This window comes from Archocentrus centrarchus, unplaced genomic scaffold (assembly GCF_007364275.1).
Source record: "Archocentrus centrarchus isolate MPI-CPG fArcCen1 unplaced genomic scaffold, fArcCen1 scaffold_64_ctg1, whole genome shotgun sequence".
NCBI classification, from domain to species: domain Eukaryota; kingdom Metazoa; phylum Chordata; class Actinopteri; order Cichliformes; family Cichlidae; genus Archocentrus; species Archocentrus centrarchus.
The window spans coordinates 10,382-38,281 of NW_022060281.1; the positions used below are offsets into that span (position 1 = coordinate 10,382).

At 40.8% G+C, this 27,900-nt stretch overlaps 2 protein-coding genes across 2 annotated transcripts; both read right to left on the bottom strand.

The window, feature by feature from the left end:
* Positions 1–6,328: 6,328 nt before the first annotated feature.
* Positions 6,329–14,757, bottom strand: LOC115777673 (uncharacterized). Its single transcript, XM_030725621.1, has 5 exons — positions 14,466–14,757; positions 12,479–12,577; positions 7,409–7,711; positions 7,199–7,273; positions 6,329–6,780 (listed from the first exon to the last, which is right to left on the bottom strand). The coding sequence occupies exons 1-5, from the start codon at positions 14,755–14,757 to the stop codon at positions 6,632–6,634; spliced, it is 918 nt and encodes a 305-aa protein (XP_030581481.1). The 3' UTR covers positions 6,329–6,631.
* Positions 14,758–23,260: 8,503 nt separating this feature from the next.
* On the bottom strand, positions 23,261–27,493 carry LOC115777674 (uncharacterized). The gene is made up of 4 exons (XM_030725622.1): positions 27,358–27,493; positions 24,268–24,573; positions 24,058–24,132; positions 23,261–23,639 (listed from the first exon to the last, which is right to left on the bottom strand). Exons 1-4 carry the CDS (start codon positions 27,491–27,493, stop codon positions 23,491–23,493), a joined length of 666 nt encoding a protein of 221 aa, XP_030581482.1. The 3' UTR covers positions 23,261–23,490.
* Between the last annotated feature and the right edge of the window lie 407 nt (positions 27,494–27,900).

Sequence of the window (27,900 nt, forward strand, 5' to 3'; positions counted from 1 at the left end):
CCACAGATTGCAGCGATGTAATAAGGTGTTTAGTGCAGAACCTTTTAAATGCACTATTACAGTCCCAAATCATGGCTCAAAGGAACGTAACATATAAGATGCCACAACGCTGCTGCCATTCAACAAACTTCTAATAATGAAAATATGATTACTTACAGAGAACCAACAGAAACACAGGACATGGGAGCCCCAACTTGTATGACACAGATGTTTGCTTAGGCTGAAGGCAGCCCCAAGGAAAGTAGAAATGAGGGGAAAAGAATTGGCATTTTGCTGTCAGAGATGAGCCAAGAGCACCTGACACCATGTTTCGACTGGCAAGTTGCCATTGCTGGTGCCAGTGCTGGTGCTGGTTCCAATGAACCGCCGAACCACTTAAGAAGAGGCGTTTCCACTGCGTATTGGGAGCTGATCCTTTATGTCTGAATGTGAGTGGATCCTTGTCTGGAAATGGAATCCGAAGGGCACAAATGTGAGAGAACACTCCCCTTTTGCAAACTCTTTCTTGTGGTGCGACATATTTTACGGTCGAAAAAAAACTACTGCGGCATCTGTGTGCAGCACAGAGGTAAACACAGACCACAATTATGAGCTACGAGCAAGACGACAAGTACACACTTTGCGTTCACAGCTGTTAAAATTGCTTTGCTTTTCTTGTTTAATACACACCATGCAGTGAAATAGCGGTAGAAAACTTTACTTTGAGATGGCAGAGTCATGCCCTTCTGACGCTTGTCACACACGTTCTTCGTTCCAGACCAGCTAGCTTGCAGTTCTGGAGTTCAACCTGTTTTTCAGCTGAGCACCAAGTCAAGAATCAAGAATAAATTTATTGTCATTAATTGAAACATGTAATGAAAAGAATTTCCAGAACACACATCCAAACAGGGGAGATAAATGTCTGCAGCCTTGCAGCCATTCAGAGGCACTGCCATTTTACAAAGATAAGAGGGAAACAAAGCACACAATAGGATAGGTGAGAAGAAAAAAAAATCTCATATTTTGCCCCGTAATGGGGGGCACAGGATGAGGTTAAAAAACCTCTGCATAGTAGCGTAGAAACACATAAACAGCATGGGGAGCACTAGGGTGGGGAGGGGAGGGGCTGTGCCAGCGGAGACAAGTGAGCCAGGGTACTGTGGAGGCAAGTCAGCTTTCTCAGCTAGCAGTTTATGATAATGTTACCTCTCAGTGGCGAAAAATCCAATCATCCGAATTGTTGGTTCAACTCCGCCACGCAGAAACAGACGCTCAAATGCTCCTCCAGATTTAATCCATTTTGATTCAGCTCTACTGAGTCTGATTGAGTTTGTACAGCTTCTGCATCCCTCACAGGCAGCCTTACTAGGGCCTGAACAGCTGCTCAGAACTTCTCGATAAACCAGGTATCCCCAAGTCCAATCAGGAGAAATCCCAGTATCAATAAACCAATATGTGCAATGTCCACAATCGACAGTACAGCCAGGCACGATATCGTCCATCCTCCACGGGAATCCATAACATGGCCAGCCGGATATGTAGTCAGACCAGAAGAAGGAGGGTTCTCCTTCTCCCAATCTCCTCATGATGAGAATTTGACTTTCAATAGTTTTGAGAGACCAGCTGACCAGGTCCATAATTTAATTTCCAGTTCGGGGATGTATGAAGAGACGCGAGTAGTGAAGCAGCAAAAGCAGGGGTAGATAAGGAGTTTGGGGGAGAAGAGAAAAACACGTCTATCTCTGCTGAGAGCAGGAAGAAGAAAAAAAGAAAAAAGTTCGTGGTTCGGTTCGAGCACTTGGCACCGGCACCCGGTCATTGGAAAAAGGGCCTTAGAGGGCTTTTGTTTGCAACAATTTCCCACAGCCTTCTTCTGGATTAAATGATGAGGAGCAACTGTCATAAGTTTTTATCCCAGTCAGCAGTAATGCACCTTACCATATCAAAAGACAGGGCACGCAACACCAGTCAGGTTTCAGAATTCATCACAGTACAGAAACAGCATTAGTGAAGGTTACAAATGATCTTCTTACAGCCTCTGACAGTGGACTCATCTCTGTGCTTGTCCTGTTGGACCTCAGTGCAGCTTTGATACTGTTGACCATAACATTTTATTACAGACATTAGAGCATACTATAGGTATTAAAGGTACTGCACTGCAGTGGTTTGAATCATATTTATCTAATAGACTCCAATTTGTTCATGTAAATAGGGAGTCTTCTTCACACACTAAGGTTAATTATGGAGTTCCACAGGGTTCAGATAAAACTGAAATTCTTAGAAATCTTAGAAACATGGTGTCTAACCAGATACTTACTCTGGATGGCATTACTTTGGCCTCCAGTAACACTGTGAGAAATCTTGGAGTCATTTTTGACCAGGATATGTCCTTCAATGCACATATTAAACAAATATGTAGGACCGCTTTTTTGTATTTGTGCAATATTTCTAAAATTAGAAACATCCTTTCTCAGAGTGATGCTGAAAAGCTCATTCATGCATTTATTACTTCTAGGCTGGACTATTGTAATTCATTATTATCAGGCTGTCCTAAAAGCTCCCTGAAAAGCCTTCAGCTGATCCAAAATGCTGCAGCTAGAGTACTGACAGGGACTAGAAAGAGAGAGCAGATTTCTCCCATATTGGCTTCTCTTCATTGGCTCCCTGTTAAATCTACAATAGAATTTAAATTCTTCTCCTCACATACAAGGTCTTGAATAATCAGGCCCCATCTAGACTATAATATTTTTATGTTTTATTTTAGAGAATTTGATTTTCTATTGCATGGCACTGAACAGGAGTGGCCCTCCAATCTCATTGTACATCCTGTATAATGACAATAAAAGGCATTCTATTCTATTCTATTCTATTCTATTCATCTTACTGTATCTCAAAGACCTCATAGTATGGTGGCTGTGGCTCAGGAGGTAGAGCAGGTCACCTACTAATTGGAAGTTTGGCAATTCGGTTCCTGGCTGCTCCAGGCTGCATGCCAAAGTATCCTTGGGCAACATACTGAACCCCAAGTTTCCTTCCGACGCAAGCGTTGGAGTATGAATGTGTGTGAATGTTAGACTGTAAGCACTTAGCTTACTTACACATGTAAGTGCTTGTATGAATGGGTGAATGTAAACATTTTGTATAAGTGCTTTGAGTGATTAGCTAGAATAGAAAAGTGCGATATAAGAACTAGTCCATTTACCATAGTACCATATCACCCCAACAGAGCACTTCTCTCTCAGACTGCTGGCTTACTTGTGGTTCCTAGGATACTTAAGAGTAGAATGGGAGGCAGAGCCTTCAGCTTTCAGGCGCCTCTTCTGTGGAACCAGCTTCCAGCTTGGATTCAGGAGACAGACACCCTCTCTATTTTTAAGATTAGGCTTAAAACTTTCCTTTATGATCAAGCTTATAGTTAGAGCTGGATCAGGTGACCCTGAACCCTCCCTTATGCTGCTATAGGCCTAGTCTGCTGGGGGGTTCCCCTGATTCACTGATTGATTCTTTTCATTCACCTTTTTTCACTCTGTATTTAATCATTTATTATTATTAATCTCTGGCTCTCTTCCACTGCATGTCTTTTGTCCTGTCTCTCTCCCCTCAGACCCAACCCGATTACAAAAGATCTCCTGAGCTCAGTCTGTGACTCTGAGATGGAGGTGAAATGTGTGAACCTGGGCTGTGGTTTGTTGCTCTCTTCCTGTCACAAACACTGTTTGACATCTGTTCATCTTTTTGTTCAGGCTGCACGGATCATTTCTCACTGTGGGGTCTAGAGACAATACAGGAGCAGTAGTAGGTGGCTGAATGATCGTGTTTAACTTGATCTATTTTCAACTCACAGCCACTTTCTTTGTTCTCAGCAGAGAAATCATTTTTCTGAGGATGACCATAACCTTTAGTAAGGGTGCAACTACCACTACTCAGAGGTGTCCGCCCAATCACTCTGAATGTTTCTGTTTCTTTCTTCTGGTACCAGAGCACATGGGGTATACTTCTTCGACACTGTCCAGTCCCTCCACAGCTGAAGGAGACTTTTTCTCCAACTCTCCTGGTGAATATTTTATCTTTCTGAATCAGCTGTGCTGCCATGGTAAGCAGTGCTGCAGAGACACAGACAGATAGATGAAGGTCAGTGTGACAGTGTTTGTTCCAGGTTGAGTTTGTTGGCTCCTGATTGGCTGCAAACACTCACCTGAACACAGACAGCACAGAGCAGCAGCTGGGAGGAAAAGCATTGTGTGCAGTGGTGTTTCCTCTGGTGAACCTGGGGAGAAGTGGCGCTCTGATGCAGCCGAGGCCAAACGAGGACGAGCTGCCAGATCAGACGAGGGCCACGTGCTTTCTAACGGCTCCTCAAAGCTCCCGTCGGCCCCTGCTGTGGGCGGCCCACAGATAAGACTGCTGCTGCTGATTGACAGCTCAGCTGAAGCTGCTGTGTGCTTTCATGGTCTTCATTTGAATCTGACAGCAGATCCAAAAATCTGGGTCACATGATGCAGAAAGACTAAAAACATTGATGTTCCCACAAACACATTCAGCTTGGAGCTGAATTTAGTACCAGGTCAAAGGTCGTCAGTCAGACAGATCCAAATATTGTTATTAGCTGTAAGATCATAACATCCTTCACACAGTCTCCCCGTGTGGACGCACAAGAAGAAACATCTTCATCCACAGGACGACACAATGAAAGCAATCTAAGGAAACATGAATGTGTAGAAAGAGGCAGGTGCAGGTCTGCTGCAGGTTCACATCTGTGTCCTCTCATCATTTCATTTCTGTCTTCATCTTTTTATCCAATCACAGAGCAGACGAAGCTGCTTTGAAGCTGCAGCTGAAATCAAAATGATCAGACAGACGTTTGATTTTTCACAATGATGGATGATGTGTTTATTTCCCCAAATACATTTGAAGTCTCAGAGACAAGTTTAGGAAAACTTTGATTTATTCATATTTATATGACAGCGACACTGAAAGAACCTTTCAGAACAAACACATATGGTCCGGTTGTGTGTTTCAAACATGTGCACACTGAGCTCCATCTTCTCAGGTCTTATCTTATGAGCTGGTTTCAGACTGAAGGATTCATTAAAGCCTTTCAAGAATCATTCCAAACGATGATCATCAATTCTAATATCTATAACCAATAATCATAAACAAACAGGGCTGTGTTTCCATCAGCTTCAGCTTCATTTCTGTTTGTGTGTTTTGTTGAATCTGCAGCAGGCGAGTCATCTACCTTTACACACACATTTGTACAACAGTCCAGAATGACTTTATTATTGATGAAAGATCCAAAATGCTGCCTTTGGATCATCTCTGATACAGAAGGTATGATTTGAAGATCAGAGTGAAGGACACAAATATTTGGATGTGATGTTGTTCTACATTTTGGGCCTCAAAGACAAGGAAGAGGCTGAAACTGTGTGAGGGCTTGAAGCTGTGAAGCAAACTGGAGGCAGCGCCTGCTGTTACTTTCTGCTGTGCAGTTAAGCAGTGACTCAGCAGCCGGCCTGCTGGAACATTTGGATCCAGATCAAATAAGATCAGCATGTTCTGAATGTGGGAATACCACAGTTTCCTCCACCATGACACACACTGGAGCCTCTTTCTGCACACAGCTTCACTGTTTGTCTCAGAGTTCAGTTTGAGGCCCAAATTGTTCCAACACATTTGTGAGTTTGCTCTCATTTCACTGTCTGACTCTTAATGGATGTAATTCAAAGACTCACTGACTGGAATATGAAGCTGTGCTGTAAGTTTGGAGGAGAAAATGAATCCAGAGCAGCGACTGAGACGCACAGACTCCTTTAATGAGTCTCAGAGAAGTTTGGACTTCATTAAATGGAACAAAGGTCAAAAATGAGGCCTAACAACGCACAACAACCACCTGCGACCTCATTACGTCTGTTTCCTGTTTGTGTGCTTTGAGTTGTGTGATGATAGCAGGCATACAGCCATGTTCTCACTGTCTCAGCTACAACTGATTCTTTCTGCTTTTCCTATCAGGCCGTTCAGCTCAATGAATCAGAGCCAGAAATATTTCATGTTTTCTTAAAGATGAGTGGAAGCTGTTAGATGCATCTGACTTCCTGTTGCCTTGTTTCTGCTTTTTGGAAACAATTTTCTGAATCATTCAGTAGTTTATGTAATAATAATGACATTTAGCAACACCTCAGAATGATTCTCCATCATTTCATGTTCACACTTCCTCTGTTCTTACGTGTGTGAGATCCAGGCTGGAAACCTGAGGTCAGGGAATAAAATGGGAGCTGAGCAGACTGCAGGGGCTTCATCACAAAGCTTCAAATCTTTATTTTTCCAACTTAGAAACACAACTGCACTGTTATTGCTGTATGTTGGACTTTGAAGGAACTTTTCTGCTCAAATCAAAGAGAAACTGATGATAAAAATATGGCTGATACCTGATGATTTTTGTTCCTACAATAAAAGTCACAATAAGTCCAAAAAGAATTCTAACTCAGAGCAACAATACATGTAAAGATGATTGATTTCAGATGATCTTCTAACTATGGAATCAAAGCAACAATAAGCACAACACATCATAACTCAGATGTGTGAATGGTGATCAAAGTGATGAATGAGATGAATGGATGAGATTTGATGGTGAGAAAAGGCGAGCAGAAAACAGTCAGTCAGCATGTGTGCAGTTGGTGGACGCTCCCTTGTTTCTGAGGATCATCAGCAGAGAGAGTCCACAGCAGTACACCAGACTCTTCACTATCAGCACTGTGGACAGCAGGCAGAGCAGCTTCACCCTGCACTGAGACTGGAAGGACCCTGAAGGACACACACACACACACACACACACACACACACACACACACACACACACACACACACACACACACACACACACACACACACACACAGTGGGGTTATTCCTGTGAGATGAAGGAGAAAAAGTCCAAATAGAAACAGTCACAGCTTCTTCTTCAAGTGGATGAATGGATTGATTTGTGTTTGTGTCCACTTGGGGGCAGAAGAACTCCACAAGCAGCTAACAAACTGATCTCTGACATATTATGGTCTGTGTGCTGTTTGGTGCTGAGCAGCTAGTGTACAGTGGCTTTCTCAGAGCTTGTTTGATGAAGATATGAATGAGTGGAACAACTTTGAGACTGAGTCCCTAAAGTTGTTCCAGCTCCCTCATTGGACATTGGAGCTGTCCATGCAGAGAGGCAGCAGGTGATCTTACAGTCAGCTGGCTGCAGAGCTGGCAGGTCTGCTGGCTCTCTCTCTGGAGGACAGGAGGCTGCTGGAGCTGGAAGCTCTGAAACACAAAAGGAGTCAAATGTTTGGAGCTGCAGTGACAAATGTCAGTCCTCTGCTCCTCTGCTCTCTTTGACAGCATCTCCACATGAAGCTGAATCCCTGAAGCTGAACACAGTCAGCGAGCCTTCATTACCTTCTTGTGTTTGGGCCTCCACTGTGCCCCCCTCGTGCTTGACGGAGCAGCTGTGTTTCCATGTGCTGTTCTGAGGGATCAGTAAGATGGAGGCTCTGTGTCCCGGCTCTCTGAGCTCCAGCTGCTCTCCCTCAGCAGGGGGCAGCTCCTCCAGCCCGCCGTTCTTCTTCTGTCTTTTCCAGGAGAACTGGACCAGAGGAGGAAACATGGCTGAGGCCACACACAGCAGGGAGCTGCTCCCCTCCAGGTGGGCTCTGGATGCTGCTGGGTACACGCTCACCACGGGCTTCACTACCTGCTCATCTGAAGTTTGACAGCGACAACAAGCAGCACAGACACACATTCACACAGTCAGCAGCAGCTTCCAGCACTGCACTGCATTCAGTCTGATCCTGGAAACTACATGGACTCTGATCACTAAACTACTCATCAATACAGCACAAAGTTCACTACATACACTGGATTCAGCTTCAGATCAAACACAGTCAGAACCTCATGTCAGCACGGCTCTCATGAGAAACACACAATATAATTAAAAAAAATTAAATAAAATAGATTTCAATTTTATTTCTCGTGTTTAATTTTTTTTTCAGTTTTGTATTGTTGTTATTGAAAGTTCAAAATGATTCAGTACAATAAAAAATATCAACATTTACCTTCATAACACTGAAAATATATTTTCCATTTTAGTCCTTCTCTACATATTTTAACAAATTCTTCTTCCAAAGAATTAATGTCATTTTATAAAGTACTTTATTACACATAAAACAAAATCATAGTGCAGCATTTGTTAAAATACAATTCAACATAATTTAAACACTGAAATTCACGTCCACAGATTGTTAAAAACCCTTGTTTAATAACATGTACAATATTAAATTATAGTGTTTTATATTGTCATCAAAGGCTCCCCGAACTGAATAGACTGAAGGAAATGGATGGATTTTTTTTTCTTTTCAAAATAAGTAATTTCAATGATATCAGAAATTTTTAACATTATATCTATTTTTATTTACAGAGTTTATCATTCAAGATAAAATATTTCTGCCTTTCAAACAAAATTACAAAGATTACTGATATTTTTCATCTTTGTATTTCATATATATCATAAAATTCTAATATTAAAATAATTACATTATCATATATCCTGTTAACTGGCAAGGGCCCGCCCCCGGGCCCTCTGTAGCGATTTCCGACTTTGAAGCCTCATAGCGTCACAGTAACGCTGCCGTTCGCCCTCACGATGCTTTTATATGACAGACTAGACCCTCAGAATTCGATTGACACCTCATTTAGCCAATCATGTTATGAAATGGATTTTCCAGAGCCAATAATATCCAGAGAGCGTCATGTGACATTTAAGGACATGCCCCCAAATGTTCTCCAATCGTTCTTATTGGTCAACTCTAACCTGAAATCTAAAACCACAGATGGATAGCCAATAAAATTCCCGACACGTGGGTATATGGCACTATGGGGTGTGTTTTCACATGAAGGCATAAACTCCCTGCGTATTCAGTGCGTATTTGCTGCGTCCTCCATGCGTAAACCAAACAGGAAGTAGGAGTCTATGCGCTGACGTGCATAAACAGTATTTACAATGTTTTCTCTCGGCAATGGATTGTCAGAATGCATCAAAAACAGACTACATTTATTCAACGAAGTGACTAAATGACTCACGAGAGTGGATTATTTTGTATTAGAGAATGTCGTCGCTGATTTGACCAGTTTTATCGCTGCAAATGAACACCTGTTACTCAGAAGGCAGAAGGTAAGTTTTTATTCTCAGCTCGTCCTCGTATTATATGCCGTTCTGATGTAAATATGTATGTAATGCTGAGCTTGGCATGCACCATTACACAGAAAATATAACCGTGCGCCGCTGTGGCGCCACTTATATTGTGTGTTTGCGTGGGCGCTGTATAGTGGTGTGATTTACGTATTGAAATGTGCCAGGTGTTTGGGGGTAGGGAAAGGTGTACTGTAAGTATCGATTGGGGGTTTCGTGGGCTTCTCTATTACGTCAGCATCACCCGATAAAAGGGCAAGGTGAGGTGGACAACGTCTCAGAGCTTCATTTGAGATTCGTCGTGATCGCATCGTTGTTTTGGAGTTTTGCGAAATGGCACAGCGGGCCGCCGGCAAGACCAAGTTCAGCGCTCAGGAGGTTGTGGAATTGCTCACACGGAGAGAGAGCGACATTTCAGCATCAGACTTTTTGGGTTCAACTGATGATCCAACATCAGAAGAAGATTTGTTTTCCGATGGAGATGACCAGTAAGTGTCTAAAGTTTTACAAGTTGGGGGTGGGGGTTATTGTATGGGAGGAGGTTGTACATTTTGTATCAGACAAGGACTACTGGGAGGATTGTGTGGTTTTTATTTTATGTGTGTATGCACTGTCTGCATTTACTGTAACTTTTTTTGATATACAATGTATTTATTTGTGTGTGTAAGGGAATCACTGAAAAATGACTGGGTTTTTGGTGCATGAAGGCCTGACATTTTCCTTCTTTTACAAATTAGGGGAACCTCTGATCATGAGTGGCAGCCAGCCAAAGAGAAGATGGTGGAAGAGGCTTCTTCATCTGATGAAGAGGATCTAATGCCTGTTACAGCACAGGCCAGAAGGGCCAGTGCACCACATGTGACAAGCCATTGTGCTTTGTCCCAAACAGAGACTGCTATAACCAGTGGCACATTGAAAATTCCATGTGAGGGGGGGTGGGGGTAGAGCAGAATAATTGTAAATAGTTGCAGTTTGCTGTGCTGTGTTTTTTTTTTTACATTACTCTGAAAAATAAAATAGCATTTACAGAAATGGTGATTTGTTTTGTGACTATTTTTTTTTTTACAATGTACAATAGTGTCATTCATATTTTATTGGATTAATATGGCTTTATTTATGATTTATTCAGTAATTTTGTGTGTAGTACAGGATTCCTCAGGACAGTATCTTTGATTAGAGCCCTCATTGATGACTGTATGTTGAAGCATTGAGGAGTTACAGCCCTTTAAAATTTGCATGTCAAAGGGGGCTTAGATGCGGCACTTGGACTATCCAAATGGCACATGAGAGAGCACGCCAGGGCATCAATGCACAAAAACCTTTACAAAACAATAGGCTTTTGTGCTATCTTGATGAAATTTGAAATGCACGACAAAAAGACTTCATTCTACAGCTCCAATGTATTTTCCAGTCGTTACCTTCTATATTCAGTGTGTAGTTACATGATAACAATCAGGAAAAATCTAGGCGAGGCAAAAATTGTCTACTTTTTCTGTGTTCCAAACTTAATAGCTACAAACTCATTACAGTTACAGTGCTTTTGACTACATAAATGAAAAATATAGGTTGTCTGCTTCGCAAAGACACTAAACTTTTGTGTGTACTCCAAAGAGTTCAGGAACAGCAGCTGATTTAATTTGGGTATGCTTTTTCAGGCGTTTTTTGTTTTTTTTAGCCGCCAGTTAAGTGGTTAAATTTGCATGTAAATATTACTGAACACATGTTCACTGAAACTGATAACAAATAGACATCATGATAAACACATAAATAATGTGTTTGAGCCTAATTTATCCATCAATATTTAAAGAAATCATGTGTCCATAAGTATTTTAATTTATTAAGTTTGTTCTGTTTCATGTTTTAACTCATGATAGCTCACAAAGATTTATGACCTACTTTAACAAATCTCTAAAACACATTTGCATATTTTACACTCTGCTAAACTTTCTGGACTATTTTCAAAAACTAAAAATTGTGCAGAAATAAAGAGATGATCAAATCCTTAATTATTGCAGTGTTGCCAAAACTAAACTTTTAGGACTCTTCAAACCTGTCCTTAATAACAGTGATTACAGATGAACTATCAACAAATTCTGAAAAATATGACATAAATCCAGGATCAACTTTTTACTTTAAACACACTTTCTGCATTTTCTGCTTCTACAATAAATAACAGAAGGAAAATTTATATTTTTTCTTACCTGTTACGTACAGTTTAGTTCCAGAGCCAAAGATTTTATTCACAGTGAAACAGACTAATACAAAAACCTGCTGAATGTGTCAGCTGAGGTAAATTTCAGCTGTGGTTTCTCTGATAATCACATCAACATGACCGTCTCTGCTTCTCTTTTCTTTCAGCCTCACTAGCAGCACATGGATTGATCTGGATTAACAGACTGACACTAAACATCTCACAGACATTCTCTGCCCCGAGAGAAGAAACTTCATTAAATGACTTTGTTAATTTTATCTTGAAATTCTCGTTCCCTCCAAATATCCATCTATCATCCATCTGCCAGTCTATCACAGAGAGAAACAACATTTACACCTATAAATGTTATAAATGCAATTTAAAATCACCAATTAAAATGATCCTAATCCATGCATGTGTTTGGATTGTGGGAGGAAGTGGGAGTTCTCACAGAGAATCCATGGAAGCACGAGGAGAACATCAGAGTCACAAATACTTCATTGATCCACAGGAAATTTGTTTCATTGCACTCACACATCAACTATGAAATAATACAAATTTTATTATAAAAATGTCAGATTTTATCCTAAATTTTATGGGATCATTTCAGTTTGAAATTTCTGTGTGAATTCAGATATTAATATATTTCCAAAAAGACTTTATTACCCAACAAAGTTACAGTAACAGTCAGAGCTTTAGACACCGATTCATTTTAATGGGTAAGTTTAAACATTTGACTGTTGCTGAATGTTGGACCATAAAAAAAAAAAATCTTTATTTCTTATTCAACATATTTAAAATGTATTTTTCCCAATTTTGATGGTGCAGAATTACTGAGATGATCAAATCCTAAATATCTGTAACATCACTAATATTTGCAGAAATAAAGAATAACTTTAGTTGTTCAGTGAGATTTAAACATGTTTTCAGAGATTATTGAGCTTTTCTTATGGAACAATGGCTGCAGATGAATTCTCTACTAATTATGAACAAACTAACATGTAAAGCCTGAAGCAGCACACACTGACTTTAAACACATTTTCAACTTCTACAATAAAACAACTGAAGGAAAATAAATGTTTGTTCTTACCTGTTACACTCAGTTTGGTTCCAGAGCCAAAGATGCGGTATCCTCCTCCCACAGTGAGACAGACTGATACAAAAACCTGTCTGCTGCTGAATGTGTCAGCTGAGGTGAATGAGTCCAAATGATGAAGCAGGATCATATTTCAGCTCCATGATGAGTTTCTCTAATGTTCATATCAACATGACTGTCTCTGCTTCTCTTTTCTTTTAGCCACACTAGCAGCATGGCTCTGATGTTAATGTCAGTCTGTTGGTCAGTCCACTACTTTAGTCCACATGGATTGGATCTGGACTAAAGGATGATGGACTGACTCCAGTTTTCTCCAATGCATCATCTGAGTGTGAGTGTGAGCCTGATAGAAAGAAGAAAATGCTTCAAGGCAGAGAATAAAGTGCTGTTTGAATGTGTGTGAATCTCTGGATGTGCCTTGTAGGAAAAACTGCTTTGAGTGCTCAGAGTAGCAAATCCCTCTATAAGTACCAGTCCATTGATCCATCAGTGATGCTCCCACACCTTTCTGATGTGGTTTTGTTGCAGCCTTCAAACCACAGCTGCTGTATTTAGAAGTGAACCATGTTGGTCTGCACAGGCTCTTCTATTCTGAACACTGACAGGATTTCCTTTGCTGTTTCTGCTGCTCTGCCCATTTTCCTCTGTTTGCTGCAGCTTGATGGAGCTTCTGTAAAAACAGACCCACAGTTATTTTTAGTGGAGCAAAGAGATGCTTCAGGGATGCTTCTGAAATGTGCTGCGGCAGGTCTGCTGGAATCATCAGTGTTGTATTGAGTGTCCTCGATCAGCTCCGGCAGCCTAGTTGGAGCACAAAGCGCCCATGCCTGCTGTTAAAAATAGTGCTTTGGAACAACCAAGTCCAACAGAGTCCAACAAAAACTGTGAGAAAGAGCTGGAAGAGAGCAGTTCATGAGAGAAAATCCAACATGTCAGAATTAAAGCTGCTCTCAGTAAAAATGGAGTCAAATTCTTCCAAACTGATGAGCTGGACTGATTATCAGTTACTGCAGGTGCTCCAGCAGAGGAGGAGCGGGAACCACCAGAACTGCCAAACCCCACTGACACACATCACACACACCACAAATACCACAATCACAGACACACAGCTATAGAAAACAGAGGAAGGAAAGAAAATAAATAAAAATGAATGTGGTCATAAGTTTAAAAAGCATGTGTTAGAGAGGAGTCCTAAACACCTGATCCAGATCCAGCAGTTGGGACAAAATTCCAGAAACCAACTGTGAGAAGCTTGTGGAAGGCTACAAACTACTTTTAGTAAGCAAATTTTATTTGTTTATTACTTTCACAGACAGATGTCACAAAGCGCTGTACATGGTAAATAAAAAAACAAAGACAGTATTTAAACATCATAATAGTTAAAAACCAAAACAAACAAAAAAAAAACTTCAATAAAAATTCTCAGCAGAAGGCCTTTTTAAAAGAAAAGTTTTAAAGTCAACTAAGCGTACATGTAGAGGTAGACTGTTCCACAGGCTTAGCTTACTGTAAGGAATGTAAAATCGGATTATTGTGAGCTTGTTTGCTAGAATGTGTTAATAATCTGGCTGCAGCATTTTGTATTGCTCGGAGACGTGAAAGATAAGATAATCCTTTATTTGTCCCACAATGTGGGAAATTTACAGTGTTGCAACAGCAAAGGGACAGCAGAAAACACAAATAATTAATCATTATAAAATCTGATAGAATACTAGAATACCACAAAAATCTCTACACACTTTACACATTTATATACGTTAGTAAAAAATACACATTTATACACATTAGTAAAAGTGAGTAATTATTGCACTTGTTTAGTTTGGGTGAATGAGTAATAAGGTAAACAGTCTGCTGTGGGTCAGTGCTGGTTGTAGCCTCTGACAGCAGCAGGAAGGAAGGACCTACAGACAGCACAAGACAGAGCCAGCCCTCTTAATGAGTTTGTTCAGTCTCTTCCTGTCTGTTGTCGAGATCCTGGTACCCCAGTAGACCACTCCATAGAAAATGGCTGATGCCACCACTGAGTCATAGAAAGTCCTCAGGAGTTCCCCCTGTACTCCAAATGACCTCAGTTTCTTGAGTATGTGAAGCCTTCTCCGTCCTTTCTTGTACAGAGCCACAGTATTGTCAGTCCAGACCAGTTTGTTGTTCATGTGAACACCCAGGTATTTGTAAGAGTCCACTCTCTCAGTATGTGTTCCCTGGATGCTCACTGATGGAGGGGGATGTCTGCACCTGCAGAAGTCCACCACCAGTTCTTTGGTCTTCCACATGTTAATCTGGAGGTGATTGTTCAGACACCAGTCCACCAAGTCTGAGATCAGTCCTCTGTACTCGCTGTCCTCATCATGAGGCCAACGATCGCAGAGTCATCTGAGAACTTCTGGAGATGACATGACTGTGAGCTGTACCTGAAGTCAGCAGTGTACAGGGTGAAAAGGAATGGAGCCAGGACTCTTCCTCGAGGGGCTCATGTGCTGCTGACCACTGTATCAGACAAACAGTCCTGAGTCCTCACATCCTGTAGTCGACTGGTTAGGTAGTCTAGGATCCAGTTTGACAGGTTACAATGGACTCCAACGTATTCCAGTTTGTCCCTCAGAAGACTCGGCCCAATGGTATTGAAGGCACTGGAGAAATCAAAAAAGGTGATTCTTACAGTGCTCCTCGGCTTCTCCAGGTGATGCAGAGCTCTGTCCAGCAGATGGATAACAGCATCATCTCCAGGCTCATAAGCAAACTGAAGTGGGTCCATTGATGAGTTCACCAGAGGGTGAAGGTGTTAAACCAACCTGCCTTCATCAGGTGTGAAGTCAGTGACACTGGTCTGTAGCTGTTAAGGTCCTTTGGATGTTGAGTTTTAGGCACAGGTACTGCAGAAGATGTTTTCCACAGCTGTGGTACTTTACCTAGCTTCAAGCTCAAGTTGAACATGTGTCAAACTACCTCGCTTAGCTGGTCTGCACAGGACTTGAGGAGCCGGGCAGTGATACTATCTGGACCTGAAGCTTTCAAAGCTCAAAGAATCAAATATTACACCAAGATTACAGATGTTGGACTTAGTAGACTTTCAATAGAGCAGACTCAGTGGAAGAACTCCCTTAAAGAACTATCTGACATTACCATTGCCAAAGCATACACAGATATTTCTCCCTCAAAAGCCACAGAAAGAGACTTGTGTGTGTTTTCGGATGAGTCTACTAAAGCCATAGCTGCAGTGGCTCATCTAAGAGTGACAGATGCAGAAGGAAACTGTCAAGTAGGATTCATTACAGGCAAGGCGACGCTTGCACCACATCCAGATCAGACCATACCAAGACTGAACCTTAGTGCTGCTGTGCTAGCAGTGGAGCTCGCAGGTTTAATTGCAGATGAATTTGACTGTCATGTACGCTGTGTGGCTGCAGCAGGTAGACCCCAAAATGCAGAACTCACAGGCAAACTTAACTGAAAGGGTGTTTATTATGAAAAGACAAAATTACAAAGCTACACTGTGATGGACGGGTGCCAGAACTAAATATAAGAAAATGAAATGGATGAAGGAATGAAACACACAGCAGCAGGAATCATAGACAACAATAGGACAAGGAACACAGACAGACTGAGCACTTAAATACACACACACACACTAATCAGGGAACAGGTGAGGGACAAAGCTGAAGGTAATAAACCAGACGAGACAAGGGGAAGCAAAACTAAACACAAAGCATCAAGAACACAGGACTATCAAAGTAAAACAGGAAACACACACAGACACAGGACAGAGACGCAGGGGAGACAGGAACTAAAGGAACTAAACCAAAACTATAACAAACTGAGGACCTATACAAAAGAAAACTAATAAACATAATCAGAGAGAACTTAAACAGAACCAAGAGAACACAAAACACTGGGTACAAAACACCATGACATTGACCTTGAACTAGATTACACTACATTCTATAGAGACAGTAAAGTAGTCCTAGGTTATACCTACATTGAGACTAGGAGATTTTATGTCTATGTTAGTAACCGTGTAACCAGAATCCAGAGATCTTCTCAGACAAGTCAGTGGCATTATGTAGCTTGCAGTCAGAACTCCACAGATCATGTCACTCGTTCTGTCCCTGCATACCAGCTGCCTCTTAGTAACTGGTTTGCTTTCCATGACTTTTTGCTCCATGTCCAAAGGCTCCCAAATGACTCTTACGATCTTGTGGACCCTAGCATGGACTCAGATGTTAGACTCTCAAAACCACAGCCCCATTCAGGCACCTTGGTTCTGATGGATTCAGTAAGTTTTCCACCTGGAGGTCAGTAATACGTCCTCTTTCTAGACCACTGCATGACATCCACAACAAATCATCGCTAAGCAAAAGCAATGACTGCTGTGGTTGGCATTAGTGTGACATGGGACTTACTGTGAACGAGTCTAAACAAGCTCCAAACATTGTGATTTAAGCAGTACAGCAGGATGTGTATTCTGAAGAGATCAGGTGTGTACAAAAGAATGAGAAGCTACCCAGAACCAGTCCTCTCAAGAACTTAGACCCTTATCTGGATAAAAATTGACTCCTTAGAGTAGGAGGTCACATCGCTGTCTCAAACTCAACTCAAGGTGAAAAGAACCCACTTTTAGTTACAGGCCACCACCATGTAGTGGTTGTTCTCATAAAGCACTATCATGATCAGGTTCACCATCAAGATAAGATAAGATTGCTTTATTGTCACGGTACATTCAGAGAAATTTCCATTGCAACCACGTGTTATATAAAAAATGTATATACACTATACATAACAATAAGTAAAATACACAGTAAGTTAAGTTGGGATGTGTGTGGCTGCAGTGGGGGGGGGGTGTCTTGGTGTTGCTGCTGTCTGAGTGTGAGTGACTGCAGGGTGATGAGGTGTGAGAGTTGTGTGTGGCGCTGCGGGGGGTGATGTCTGGGGGAGAAACTGTTCCTCAGTGTGTTGGTGGTAGTCCGTATGTTTCTGTACCGCTTTCCTGATGCAAACAGTCTGTGGCCCGGGTGGCTGGGGTCCGAAGCGATGGCTTTGACCCGGCCTTCGTATATAGAGTCCAGGTTGGGGGGGGCAGCCTACAATGCCCTGTGTTGTTCTTACCACCCGGGCCAGTTGTTTCCTGTCCAGCTGCCACACCACACTGTCACACTGAGGCAGAGCACGCTTTCAGTTGTGGCCCAGTAGAAGTTCAGGAGCAGCTGAGAGGAGAGTCCAGCCCGCTTCAGCTTCCTGAGGAAGAAGAGTCTTTGTGTGTCTTCTTCACCAGGTGGGAGGAGTTGGTAGACCAGGAAAGGTCAGATGTGATGTGGAGGCCCAGGAACTTGATGTTCTCCACACGCTCCACTGCCTCTCCGTCTATGAGGAGGGGGGTGTGAGCCACCTTCCTGGACCTCCTAAAGTCCACGATGACCTCCTTGGTTTTTCCTGTGTTCAGCACCAGGTTGTTGGCTGAACACCACTGGGTGAGCTGCTGGATCTGTGAACAGGGTGAAGAGGGCTGGACTGAGCACACAGCCCTGCAGCGTGCCTGTGTTAATAAAGCACCTCCACCCAAGTACTTCTTGTTTATCCACAAACACACCACACACTGTCTCTATACTATACTGTATGCAGTGCTTTGATGCAAATGTGTGTATATATATTTTTTGTATATACTGTTTGCTGTTTTATTTCATTTTATTTCATCCTTCTCTGTACTTTAGCTGCTGTCATATGCAAATGTTCACATTGTGTGATCATTAAAGTTTATCTTATACTGTATTTATATACCTTGATCAGCATAGATTTAGTTAATCTGGCTTTACAATACCTCTAATGGAGATCTTGACAGAATTGTATAATAAGGCTAAAAGATCTCCCAGCCAACATGAAATAGAACAGGAGGACTGCTGTACATCAAACGCACTCACACCTCTTAACCATAAAGCAGAACGTCTCCACCCAAAACAAAACTTGGCTAAATCCACTAATTAGCTGAGTTGCAAATACACCAACTAAACAATCCAGAAGGAGCTCCCAATTTGTCAAACCTGGCTCGTAACAGAAAGGGTGAACACACCATTTGTCAAATTTAAAAAAAAAAGGTTTTATTGAACAAACTTAAACAGAACTAAAGGCAGATGAGGTGTGAAAATCAGTCGTGTATGATGTGCATGTGTGTAGAGATGTTTGTAAGTGTTGTGAATGTAATAAATAAAACATGACTGCAGGCTGGTGCACAGCACCCAGGAGAAGTTCCAGCCTCTGATTTGTTCCCTGGGAACACAGGGCCCAGGTGTTCCCAGTTGGCACAGACGATCCCTGCCCACCAAAGACCTGAAGCACCTGGAGACTGAAAACAGGTCAGGGGTCGTCACACTTTGAAATTTGATGCTATTATTTTAACTGTTAGTATTAAACAAAACCAATGATAAATCTAATTGTTTAACAATGTAAGAGGGTGTGAACTTTACCATCTTTGTCCTTAAAACAGTGGTTTCAGGTACATGGCCTCTGCCCTGCCACTTCCTCATGTTAGTGATTTAACAGCATTTTATATGAGATTTTTATGTTTATACATTTAAGTGTTGTTTTTAGTTTGATGCTTCAGCTTCCATCAGGAAAGCACAGCAAGGTGACAGCACCATAAAACATATGAAAACTATTACACAGAGACAACCTGAGTGGGTATAAGCAAGAAAAAATGTAGAGCTGTAGGTCCAGCCTTGTAAGACACATGAAACTTTCTTCTGTGAGAATTAATTCATTTCCTTTTGTTTATGCTTTTCAGGGTGGGTGGGGGTGGGTGGCTGGAGCTCATACCAGCTGCCATACAGGTACAGGTGTGAATGAGGTGTGAATGTTCCAACACTTACCCACAGCCTCTGGGAAGTAATGCAGGGATCTGAACACCTGAGTTTTAGTGAAACAGCTGTCTCTGTCATGGCCCTGGGTCCTCTGACTTTTGTTTTCACCTGTGTCTCCTTGTGTCGTTGTGTTATGCTGTTCACCTGTGTTTCCCAAATGTGTCTTCTTCCCTCATCAGCACTTGTGTATTTAAGTCCTGTGGTTTCCCTGCTTGTTGTCGTGTCCTCGTCATAGTCGCCGTGTGTGTTCCTGTTTCTGAGTTTCTGCTCCTGCTTCGTCCAGTTCAGCCCTCCCTGTTTGCCATAAAGCTGAGTTCTTTTGAGTTTACATCGAGTCCAGTGTCCTGCTTTGGGTCCTCACCTGCCTGCCCAGCACACCGGTACAGTCTCTGTGCCGTCCACGCTGCTTTCTGTCCCACAAAATGAATCTTTCTAGATTCCCTTTTACTGTCTACAGTAAATGTGATTGCTCACACTTTGAACAGAGCAGCCACAACAACAGTTAAGGACAAAAATGAAGTCTGGAGAAATCTCAAATATCCATCCATCCATTCTCTCTGACTTACCTGGGACCAAGTAGGGAAGGGGGGGTGTCTAAGCAGAGAAGCCCAGACCTCCCTCTCCCCAGCAACCTGTACCACCTAATCCAGGGGGACCCCAAGGCACTCCCAGGCCATCTGAGAGATATAATATCTATTTAATACAGTAATAATTAATACCTCATTAAAGGGTCTACATACTTTCTTACTGGTTGAAATGGAGACCAAAGGTTCATTACCTTTACCTGTTTATATTCTTTTATGAAGGGTCGATATTTAAAATAAATAAATAAAAAATTAAACATTTATGGTTTGAGGATGTTTTATTGGGTTTATTGAGTTTGATATTTTTGGTGTTATTGTTAAAGTGACAGTTATGAAAGATGAAGAAATGGAGAACTGGCCGTCCTACCTGTGTAGAAAAGAAAACCTTAGAACTGTTCATAATTTATTATTTGTCGTGTAATCTTTGATTCTGTGCAGTATAAATATTTGGAGTATATTAATGTTAGCAGTACTCACCTTCTCCTTGGTGTCTCCTCAGCAGGATGTGGAGCTCAATCACCTGCTTATGAGTCCATGGAGCAAATCATAGTTCCAGGTTAGGGGAGGTTAGGTTAAAGTGTTAAATTTATATATATGTAAATTTTATTTCTTTTTTAAAATATTTTGATGGTGTGTGATTATTGGACGTTCACTGGGTTTCAGCACCCAGACTTGGATTAATCTGGATGCTCACCTGTGGCAGGTAAAGTATAAAAGGAAGTTGCTGTTAGAGGGGTTGTTGTTGGTGTCAGTGAAATAATCTTATTTGTATAATAAAAAACACGAGTTGGTGGATGAATTTTAATCCAGCCTCGTGCTTTTTGTTTAAACCCCTAAAGACCGTCAGCCAAACTGTCACTGATATTTCAGTTACAAACAATTATTTACCCGAATTATGTTTTACAAGATTTTTTTTTTAATCTGACCCTTAAAAAAATTTTTATTGATGTTTTTTTATTGTTATTATTAAATGAAAAATCTCCCTGAGCTCAGTCTGTGACTCTGAGATGGAGGTGAAATGTGTGAACCTGGGCTGTGGTTTGCTGCTCTCTTCTTGTCACAAACACTGTTTGACATCTGTTCATCTTTTTGTTCAGGCTGCACGGATCATTTCTCACTGTGGGGAGCAGATTTATAACAGGAGCAGTAGTAGGTGGCTGAATGATCGAGTTTAATTTGATCTATTTTCAAATGTACATAACTGTTCTCTCCCTTCAGAGCTGAGAAATCCTTTTTCTGAGGATGGCTGTAACCTGAATCAACTTGACCACTATTCTTATTAATATTAAGAATCACTCTGAATGTTTCTGTTTCTTTCTTCTGGTACCAGTATATATAGCTGACACTACACTGTTCAGTCCCTCCACAGCTGAAGGAGACTTTGTCTCCAACTCTCCTGGTCAATGTTAAATCGTCCTGAATCAGCTGTTCTGCTGCCATGGTAAGCAGTGCTGCAGAGACACAGACAGATAGATGAAGGTCAGTGTGACAGTGTTTGTTCCAGGTTGAGTTTGTTGGCTCCTGATTGGCTGCAAACACTCACCTGAACACAGACAGCACAGAGCAGCAGCTGGGAGGAAAAGCATTGTGTGCAGTGGTGTTTCCTCTGGTGAACCTGGGGAGAAGTGGCGCTCTGATGCAGCCGAGGCCAAACGAGGACGAGCTGCCAGATCAGACGAGGGCCACGTGCTTTCTAACGGCTCCTCAAAGCTCCCGTCGGCCCCTGCTGTGGGCGGCCCACAGATAAGACTGCTGCTGCTGATTGACAGCTCAGCTGAAGCTGCTGTGTGCTTTCATGGTCTTCATTTGAATCTGACAGCAGATCCAAAAATCTGGGTCACATGATGCAGAAAGACTAAAAACATTGATGTTCCCACAAACACATTCAGCTTGGAGCTGAATTTAGTAACACAGACTGTTACTGCTGAATCATCAGCTCATCCAGCAGACAATAGATTTCATTGTTCACACATTTGTTGCTCTTGTGTTATTGTTTCATACTTTATGTGTAGTGTGGCAGCTTTGAAATGCTTTAAGTGGAAGGTTGCAGGTACAAAATACATTTCACTGTGCATTGTACTGTGTATAACTGTGCATGTGACAAATAAACACTATCTTATCTTATCTATTAAAAAATACATTTGATTTCACATTATTGTTTGAGCTGATTTAACACTTCTATCTTTCTAATATTAGTTCTTAAAAATGGATCTCAGCTGAAAAGCCTCCAACATTTAGAGCTCACAGCACCGACTAAAAATAATCAAACTGTCAAATAAAAATAAATATAGTGTTCAACAATTTTAACTTTAATTTTTAAATAAAAATATTCATGAATTGATCTAAAAGTTGTGCTGTACCTTTGTTAACAATATCTTTAATAATATATCAAACTAAACATTTTAATATACAGCACCAACTACAAGTAATAAAAATATAAAATATGCAGAGTTTTTCTTTTCCATTTATATTCTATTTTATTTAATAATTTTATTTAACTACCTATTTTAATTAATATTTTCAATGACATATTACATTTTTTTTACATTTTTTTACATTTTTTTACATTTTTTTACATTTTTTTATTGGCTCTAATGTGTTCAACATTTATAACCTACATTTACTGTTTATTTTAGTTTGGATATATAAAGTGTATAATTCTATTTAATGCATGTAGATATTTAAAAATTCTGATTAATTTTTGGTTCCTAGTATTAATGATCATGAACAGTTTTTGTATCAGATTTGTCCTGATGTGTGATTATTATTTAATATTATAATAATGGTGTTCACCAACCTCACTGAAAACAATTCAGTTCATTTTTTGACTCCATCAAAGTTCATTTGTCAGCTCTGAGTTGAGGATTTGAGCTGTTTCTCTCACAGGTGAAGAACACAGATCCTTCCTGGAATCCTTCTTTAAGCAGAGTTCATGCTTGTAACTGTCATTGTGTTATTAAAGTGCAAAGCCACAGCTAACGGTGTGGAGGCTGCAGAGCAGAAACCCACACAGCCCGTCTGCTGCAGCACAGGAAGTTTGATCTTCTAATAACCGCTGACAACAGATTCATATCTGCAGCTCAAACCATTTTTCCACAACAGATTTTGTAATGCAGCTTTAAAATGTCATTTATATTTCAGTCTGAATTCAATGTGATCAAGTTTGACTGTCAAACAGCAATTAATGAGCCGTGTGGCACACCCACAGTTATGATAACTATTTATTAATATTTGTAATTGTAATTTACTACAAGCAGAAATTCAATCAATGACTTGTTTGTTTGTTAAGAAGGGTGGACTCAAGATACCTTTGAAAGTGAGGAAGACTATACATGAAGTACAAAAAAATTACACAAGACCATAAAAATCTAATATAATCTATGTGTGACTGAAGTTACTGTTTAGTACAAGTACATTTAATGTGAAAACACTCGACACTACAGACTCAGTAACACAAACATGTGGATATGAGCTGAGAGTAAGACAAAGATCTCAGATGTGTGAATGGTGATCAAAGTGATGAATGAGATGAATGGATGAGATTTGATGGTGAGAAAAGGCGAGCAGAAAACAGTCAGTCAGCATGTGTGCAGTTGGTGGACGCTCCCTTGTTTCTGAGGATCATCAGCAGAGAGAGTCCACAGCAGTACACCAGACTCTTCACTATCAGCACTGTGGACAGCAGGCAGAGCAGCTTCACCCTGCACTGAGACTGGAAGGACCCTGAAGGACACACACACACACACACACACACACACACACACACACACACACACACACACACACACACACACACACACACACACACACACACAGTGGGGTTATTCCTGTGAGATGAAGGAGAAAAAGTCCAAATAGAAACAGTCACAGCTTCTTCTTCAAGTGGATGAATGGATTGATTTGTGCTTGTGTCCACTTGGGGGCAGAAGAACTCCACAAGCAGCTAACAAACTGATCTCTGACATATTATGGTCTGTGTGCTGTTTGGTGCTGAGCAGCTAGTGTACAGTGGCTTTCTCAGAGCTTGTTTGATGAAGATATGAATGAGTGGAACAACTTTGAGACTGAGTCCCTAAAGTTGTTCCAGCTCCCTCATTGGACATTGGAGCTGTCCATGCAGAGAGGCAGCAGGTGATCTTACAGTCAGCTGGCTGCAGAGCTGGCAGGTCTGCTGGCTCTCTCTCTGGAGGACAGGAGGCTGCTGGAGCTGGAAGCTCTGAAACACAAAAGGAGTCAAATGTTTGGAGCTGCAGTGACAAATGTCAGTCCTCTGCTCCTCTGCTCTCTTTGACAGCATCTCCACATGAAGCTGAATCCCTGAAGCTGAACACAGTCAGCGAGCCTTCATTACCTTCTTGTGTTTGGGCCTCCACTGTGCCCCCCTCGTGCTTGACGGAGCAGCTGTATTTCCATGTGCTGTTCTGAGGGATCAGTAAGATGGAGGCTCTGCGTCCCGGCTCTCTGAGCTCCAGCTGCTCTCCCTCAGCAGGGGGCAGCTCCTCCAGCCCGCCGTTCTTCTTCTTCTGTCTTTTCCAGGAGAACTGGACCAGAGGAGGAAACATGGCTGAGGCCACACACAGCAGGGAGCTGCTCCCCTCCAGGTGGGCTCTGGATGCTGCTGGGTACACGCTCACCACGGGCTTCACTACCTGCTCATCTGAAGTTTGACAGCAGCAACAAGCAGCACAGACACACATTCACACAGTCAGCAGCAGCTTCCAGCACTGCACTGCATTCAGTCTGATCCTGGAAACTACATGGACTCTGATCACTAAACTACTCATCAACAGCTAACATTTAGCTGTTGTGGTCAAACAGCTAAATGTTATGTTAGCTAAATATAACATACTCGATAAGTTTCAGTCTGGATTTCGTAACCTGCACTCCACTGAAACTGCTCTCCTAAGAGTCTCTAACGATATTCTAATGAAAAGGGATGCAGGTGAATGCTCTGTTCTTGTACTCCTGGACTTATCGGCAGCATTTGACACAGTAGATCACAACATTTTAATTGACAGGTTAAGGACATGGGTGGGCATCTCTGGATCAGCCTTAGATTGGTTCCGCTCTTACCTCTCAGACAGAAGCTTCTCAGTGGCTGCTGATAGTTTTACATCCTCATCTGCTGCTCTGTCCTGTGGTGTGCCCCAAGGCTCTGTGTTGGGTCCTATCTTGTTCACTTTGTATTTACTACCTCTCAGAGACATTTTGGGCGCATTTAAAGAGGTCTCATATCATTGTTACGCTGATGATATTCAGCTGTATATCTCCTTTTCTCCACAGAATGTTAAAAAACTATCTATTCTTCAGAACTGTGTTGAGGCTGTAAGGAACTGGATGGCTGCTAACTACCTTTCACTTAATACCGGGAAAACTGAAGTTCTTGTCTGTGCACCCGATAGCTTTGTTCCCACTGTGATAAACAATCTTGGTTTTTTATCATCAATGGTTCAGTCAAATGTTCGAAACCTAGGAGTTACATTTGACCAAGCTCTTAGCTTTGAGAAACATGTTAATAGCCTTGTGCGATCCTGCTTTTTTCATTTGCGAAATGTTGCCCGCCTCAGTCGAATGGTGTCCAAGCCGGAATTGGAAATTATTGTTCATGCTTTTGTCTCCTCTCGGTTGGACTACTGTAATTCTTTATACATTGGTCTCAGCAAATCGTCTTTGAATCGCCTCCAGTTGGTCCAAAATGCTGCTGCCAGGCTACTTAAAGGATCCTCTAAGTGGTCTCATGTGACACCTATCTCGTCATCTCTGCACTGGCTTCCCATAAAGTTCAGATCCCAGTTTAAGATCTTGGTGATGACTTTCAGAGCTCTGCATGGTCAAATGCCTGAATACATTAGTGAGCTCTTACACCCATACATAACGCACAGACTGCTGAGGTCTTCTGACCAAAATCTGTTGGTGGTTCCTCGCTCTAGGCTAAAAACTAAGGGAGACTGTGCTTTCGAGGTTGCAGCTCCTAAATTGTGGAATGCACTACCATCACACCTGAGATCTGTGGACTCTATTGAATCATTTAAAGAACAGCTCAAGACTCATTTGTACAGGCTTGCTTTTAACTAGTGGTTTGTGTGTGTTTTATTGTGTATTATTGTTTTCTTTTAAATGCTGTAAAGCACTTTGTGATTTTATCTAGAAAAGTGCTATATAAATAAAATTTTACTTACTTACTTACTTACAGCACAAAGTTCACTACATACACTGGATTCAGCTTCAGATCAAACACAGTCAGCACCTCATGTCAGCACAGCTCACATGAGGAGTAAAAAACATGCTTTTAGAAACTCAAATAAAATATGTTTCAAATTTATTTCTTATGTGTTTGTTTTGTATTGAGCCAAAAAATGAATCAGCCCAAATTTAAAATATATTTTTCATGTAGATAGATTCAACTTTATTGTCATTGCTCAGTACAAGTACAGGACAACAAAATGTAGTTAGCATCTACCTGAAGTGCTAATATGAAAACTGTGCAGCTCTTATAAAAAATTATACATTCAGCTGTTGTCTAATATACTGCATTAAAAATGGAAAAATTAATAATTAAATCCAAACAATGAAATTTACATTCTTACATCAGTTTTTAAAATGTTCTTTTTGTTTATTATACTAAATGTCAAAGTTCAAACTCGCCTTCAAGACTTTTTGTTCTTAAATTTTTAGTGCAATGAATGAAAACTCCTACACTGATCTTTTGTCATTGTTATTATTTTATCTTTTATCATCGATTATTTTTTTAATGAAAATATTAAATTAAGCAACATTGAACATGAATTTTCAAGGAGAACAAACAGCTTTTTTGTCAGTATATGAGTTAATTTATCAAAATTTAAACCACAAAATCCACAGAATATAACAATGTATTTAAGACAAAATGTTTAATAAAAGATATTTGATAATTTTTTTATAGTTTTACTGTCATGAGCAGATTTTTATTCTCATATTAAACATTCAAGAAATTAAAATCAGAGTTTAACTTCATATATTATTCAAAATGTTATTAATATTTCACTTCCTATTTTCATGATCAGTATATTTATTATTACATTTACACTATAACACTTTTTGAACTAAACAACATAAATAATTGACTATTAAAATGATTTTTAAAATTTGTTCCTAAACATTAAAGCAGTTAGCTGTGTAAGAAAGCAGCAGATGGTGCAGAATTACTGAGATGATCAAATCCTAAATATCTGTAACATCACTAATATTTGCAGAAATAAAGAATAACTTTAGTTGTTCAGTGAGATTTAAACATGTTTTCAGAGATTATTGAGCTTTTCTTATGGAACAATGGCTGCAGATGAATTCTCTACTAATTATGAACAAACTAACATGTAAAGCCTGAAGCAGCACAAACTGACTTTAAACACATTTTCAACTTCTACAATAAAACAACTGAAGGAAAATAAATGTTTGTTCTTACCTGTTACACTCAGTTTGGTTCCAGAGCCAAAGATGGGGTATCCTCCTCCCACAGTGAGACAGACTGATACAAAAACCTGTCTGCTGCTGAATGTGTCAGCTGAGGTGAATGAGTCCAAATGATGAAGCAGGATCATATTTCAGCTCCATGATGAGTTTCTCTAATGTTCATATCAACATGACTGTCTCTGCTTCTCTTTTCTTTTAGCCACACTAGCAGCATGGCTCTGATGTTAATGTCAGTCTGTTGGTCAGTCCACTACTTTAGTCCACATGGATTGGATCTGGACTAAAGGATGATGGACTGATATGAAGCTTTTCTTGGTCTCCAGAGGATTCACTTCATTAATGACTTTGTTAATTGTGACTTTTTAATGTAGTGAAACCAGCAGGTCAACATTTCAGGTTCAGACTGAAATATCTGTTTATTGATTTTTATTTATAGTGATTCAGACGTTCCTGCTCCCCTCAGGATGAACTGGAACCACTTTAGTGATCCTCGGACCTTTCATCTAGCGCCACCATGAGGTCGACAGTATAATAA